General features: G+C 37.3%; 1 protein-coding gene across 1 annotated transcript in view; it reads left to right on the top strand.

The window, feature by feature from the left end:
- The window catches only part of LOC107742877 (zinc finger protein 271-like), a gene marked incomplete at its 3' end in the record, with an annotated part of 1,341 nt that extends 521 nt beyond the window's left edge, over positions 1-820 (top strand). The window contains exon 2 of the mRNA XM_016555953.1: positions 5-820. Coding sequence (XP_016411439.1) covers positions 5-820 — 816 coding nt within the window. The remainder of the gene's footprint in view (positions 1-4) is intronic.
- Positions 821-5,074: the final 4,254 nt, after the last annotated feature.

The raw sequence follows: 5,074 nt of genomic DNA, 5'->3' as shown, positions 1-5,074 counted from the left end.
ACACAATAGGATCCACACTGGAGAGAAACCTTATAAGTGTTCACACTGTGAAAAGAAATTCAGTCGGTCAACACATCTGAAAACACATGAGATGATCCACACTGGGGAAAAACCTTACAAGTGTTCACACTGTGACAAGATATTCAATAGTTCATCAGACCTGAAAACACATGAGAGGATCCACACTGGAGAGAAACCTTATATGTGTTCACACTGTGACAAGATATTCAATAGTTCATCAGACCTGAAAACACATGAGAGGATCCACACTGGAGAGAAACCTTATATGTGTTCACACTGTGACAAGATATTCAATAGTTCATCAGACCTGAAAACACATGAGAGGATCCACACTGGAGAGAAACCTTATATGTGTTCACACTGTGACAAGATATTCAATAGTTCATCAGACCTGAAAACACATGAGAGGATCCACACTGGAGAGAAACCTTATATGTGTTCACACTGTGACAAGATATTCAATAGTTCATCAGACCTGAAAACACATGAGAGGATCCACACTGGAGAGAAACCTTATATGTGTTCACACTGTGACAAGATATTCAATAGTTCATCAGACCTGAAAACACATGAGAGGATCCACACTGGAGAGAAACCTTATAAGTGTTCACACTGCAACAAGAGATTTAATAGGTCAGGAGACCTGAAAAGACATGAGAGAATCCACACTGGAGAGAAACCTTATATGTGTTCACACTGTGACAAGAGATTCAGTAATTCATCAAATCTGAAAACACACGAGAGGATTCACACTGGAGAGAAACCGTATCACTGCACTGCATGTGGGAAGTGTTTCAATCATTCATCTGCTCTACACAGACATACAAAAAACAATCACAGTAAGGCCCCGTACACACAGAGATGCATTTAGCTGTATACGTAAAAATTTTGTATTGTATCAGCGTTTCGTCCAGACGGATCCAACGTTTTGGGAGCCTGAAACCACTATTTTTTGAAACCGAGTCCCAGAATGGATAAATCTGAAAACAACACCTTTGCATTTTGGTGTGTACAGCCAATCCATATATTTTGTGAAACGGTGAAGTCATCACCCCATGTCTTTACCCTAGTCAGACATCGCTACGTCACGTAACAGCAACAACAAAGGCGGACTGCATGCTTGTGTTCATGCTGCTGAAGCCTATTAGCGTTACTAACTTTACTAGCTTTTCTTGTTGTTGTGTTGGGTTTGTATACAGCGCGCAAGGTTTATGCGCATGCTCCAAGTCTTCTTCTCCGTTTTTAGTGTATCTTTATGTCAGAATTACAGCGCCACATACTGGTCATACAAAGATGTCTATCAATGCAAGCAAGTGTCATTTGATCAGTACTTGTCTTTTGAATATCTAGGGATTGTGCTGAAAGGTGCTCTACGCATCCTATTTATCATCATTTACAGGCCTCCAAAATGCTCTCCAGCCTTTATTGAGGAGTTTACAGAACTGTTATCAATGATTTCCTCAGAGTTTGATTTGATTATGAGATTTTAATATTCACATAGATAATGCAGTAATCAATGCTACAAAATAAATTATAATGGTTTTAAACAGTTCTGACCTGATTCAGCATGTGCATGGACCCACACACAATCGTGGACACCCTAGATTTCCTCATCAGTAAGGGTCTAAACATTTCTTCCATTGTTATTAAGGACGTTGTACTATCTAATCACTTCTGTATTTTCTTTGATATATTAATCTCTGCTACCACTGAATCTAGATCTGTCTCTGTCAGAAAGAGATGCATTAACGAGAATAGCACTAGTGTGCTTTTTATGAAGGCTATATCTTTAACACCAAGCATTTCTGTAGGCTCTGTTGATCTTCTCCTTGATTCCTTTAACTCAAAAGTTAAGAATGTTATTGATGATATTGCTCCTGCAAAAGTCATTAAGAAGACTGGCAGACAAAAAGCACCCTGGAGAAAATCAACAGCAGTACAGAGTATGAAAAGACAATGCATAAAATCAGATGTGGCGGAAGACGAAACTTGAAATTCACTTTAACATCTATAAAGACAGCCTTCGTGCTTTCAATGTGGAACTAGGCAAAGCTAGACAGTCATTCTTCTCAAACCTTATAAACAGTAACTTAAAAAACACTCGCACTCTTTTTGCTACTCTTGAGAGACTGACAAAGCCCCCAAGTCAGATTGCCAGTGAAATGCAGCAAATGCAATGAGTTTGCTTAAAGAAAATCAGTAATATTAGAAAGGCGATTAGCACATCCTTTATTTATGCAGAGGTCAGACAGATTCGACCGCAATTTCAAAAAGCAGTTACTATGTCTGTTTTTGAAGCAATTGATAGCAAAATTTTGGAAGAAATAGTACAGCAACCTGCTATCTTGACACACTCCCCACATCTTATTTTAAAAGTGTGTTAAACTGTTTAGAAGCAGATCTCTTAGAAGTGGTGAACGCCTCACTTCTCTCTGGGACTTTTCCATACTCCCTGAAAACTGCAATTGTTAAGCCCCTCCTGAAAAAGAGCAATCTTGATAACACCATATTGAGCAACTATAGACCAATATCAAATCTTCCTTTTATAGGCAAGATTATTGAAAAGGTAGTCTTTAATCAGCTGAACAAATACTTAAACTCAAATGGATACCTGGACAATTTTCAATCTGGTTTCCGACCGCATCACAGCACAGAGACAGCGCTCATTAAGATAATAAATGATATTCGCTTAAATTCTGAATCTGGCAAAATACCAGTGCTGGTACTAATAGATCTCAGTGCTGCTACAGGTCTGCTCATGTCTGAAAATAATATATGAAAAACAAAATTATTTTATATAACAAAAACATTATAGCTTATATTTGTATAGTAAATTTTTAAATTAATGTAAAAACTAAAATGAATTGTAAAACTGAAAGTTATTTTTAAAATTGTGTTCAACATGGTGGGCCACATTTGAATTCGTGACGGGCCGCGGGTTGAGAACCACTGCTCTAAGCAAACTTGTGCAATGGCCAAACTTCAGTTTGGCAATGTTGACCTATATACCATGGGTTAAGATAAGACAAATCATTATAAATCATCATTATAAAAAAAATTCAATAATAATTATAAAATAAATTATCCTCTTATAATAAAATCATTTTTTTCTGCAATTTGAAATATATTTTCTTAAAAATATCTGTAAATAGTCAGGGGAAATGTTTAATATTAACCTAATATGGGTTTATACCTTTCTGGGATGGCAATCAAATGGTTCAGGTCATACTTAGAAGGGAGAGGTTATTATGTGAGTATAGGAGAGCATAAGTCTAAGTGGACGTCCATGACATGCGGAGTCCCACAAGGCTCAATTCTTGCACCGCTCTTGTTTAGCCTGTATATGCTCCCACTAAGTCAAATAATGAGAAAGAACCAAATCGCCTATCACAGCTATGCAGATGATACCCAGATTTACCTAGCCTTATCTCCAAATGACTACAGCCCCATTGACTCCCTCTGCCAATGCATTGATGAAATTAACAGTTGGATGTGCCATTCATGCAAGTCATTGCATTTGGAAACAAAGATGAAGTTCTCAAGGTGAATGCATACCTTGACTCTAGGGTTCAAAATCAAGTCAATCAAGTCAAGAATCTTGGTGTGATTCTGGAGTCAGACCTTATTTTCAGTAGTCATGTCAATAAATCAGCACAAGATTTGGAGAAACTTGTTCATGCCTTTATCACTAGCAGGGTGGACTATTGTAATGGTCTCCTCACCGTCCTTCCCAAGAAGACCATTAGACAGCTTCAGCTCATCCAGAACGCTGCTGCCAGAATTCTGACTAGAACCAGAAAATCTGAGCATATCACACCAGTCCTCAGGTCTTTACACTGGCTTCCAGTTACATTTAGGATTGATTTTAAAGTACTTTTACTCGTTTATAAATCACTCAATGGCCTAGGACCTAAATACATTGCAGATATGCTCACTGAATATAAACATCATAGACCACTCAGATCATTAGGATCAAGTCAGTTAGAAATTCCAAGGGTTCACACAAAACAAAGGGAATCTGCTTTTAGTTATTATGCCGTCCGCAGTTGGAATCAGCTTCCAGAAGAGATCAGATGTGCTAAAACATTAGCCACATTTAAATCCAGACTCAAAACTCAATTGCTTTTAAATTGAATTGAACCGAAAGCCTTTATTGTCATTGTATTTTTCTGCATACAATGAAAGTGAATGAGCACTGTGCTACGTCCGAACTGATTGCACTGTATTTTATGTATAATCTCTTTCTATTCTTAACTGTTTTAAATCATTTTAAATCAATTTTAGTTTATTTTAAAAGTTATTTTTTTATAATTATTTTAATTCATTTTATGTAAAGCACTTTGAATTACCATTGTGTATGAAATGTGCTATATAAATAAACTTGCCTTGCCTAAATAGCATATCAGTCTGGTGAGTAAAGTAAAAAATTAACTAGCCAATGGCGATTCTATTACCAAGGTGTGCGTAGAGAGACTGACGTTACAATAGGTTTTTAGGGCAACAGTGCTGCAGAAGTGGCTCATGAAGCATATTGTCAGACTCTGATCTGAATGAGCATGTGAGCCGCTGTGCTTGTGTGAATCCATATGGAGCAGTATGTGTGATACGAGCTGGTTTATTCAGTGTCTCGGTGGGGTAGGTGAGTCGCTTGAGCTCACAGAGGCAGTCTGTGTAGAGACGTGTGAAAAGAAGATATTTTTACTGAAACACACACCATTTATCTACTGCTGCCACCTGGAACAGACACACACTCATTCTGAGAGAAACCGCGCACAATAATGGATTCAAGAGCTGAGAGACTTATTAAAATGTCTTTTATTGAAATAATTAAGCGCTCAAATGAAACACAGCTTCTTTGTATGGTTGTTTATTTAAAGGGATTCCTAAGCTTTTTTGTCAGCTGAACTCCTTCCGTAAATGTAAGTAAATATATTCTTGGAGTACCCAACGAAAATTTAAGTTAATATTTTTAACAGCTTAACAACATTTGCATGTTCACAGTTTTCCGATGCCGATTAATGGTCACATGGCAGGCAAGCAAACATATTATATT

The sequence above is a fragment of the Sinocyclocheilus rhinocerous genome, unplaced genomic scaffold, assembly GCF_001515625.1.
Source record: "Sinocyclocheilus rhinocerous isolate Xijiao unplaced genomic scaffold, SAMN03320098_v1.1 scaffold2297, whole genome shotgun sequence".
In the NCBI taxonomy this organism is placed as follows: domain Eukaryota; kingdom Metazoa; phylum Chordata; class Actinopteri; order Cypriniformes; family Cyprinidae; genus Sinocyclocheilus; species Sinocyclocheilus rhinocerous.
Note: the sequence above shows the minus strand (reverse complement) of the source record. Positions and strands in the feature narration are given on the sequence as shown.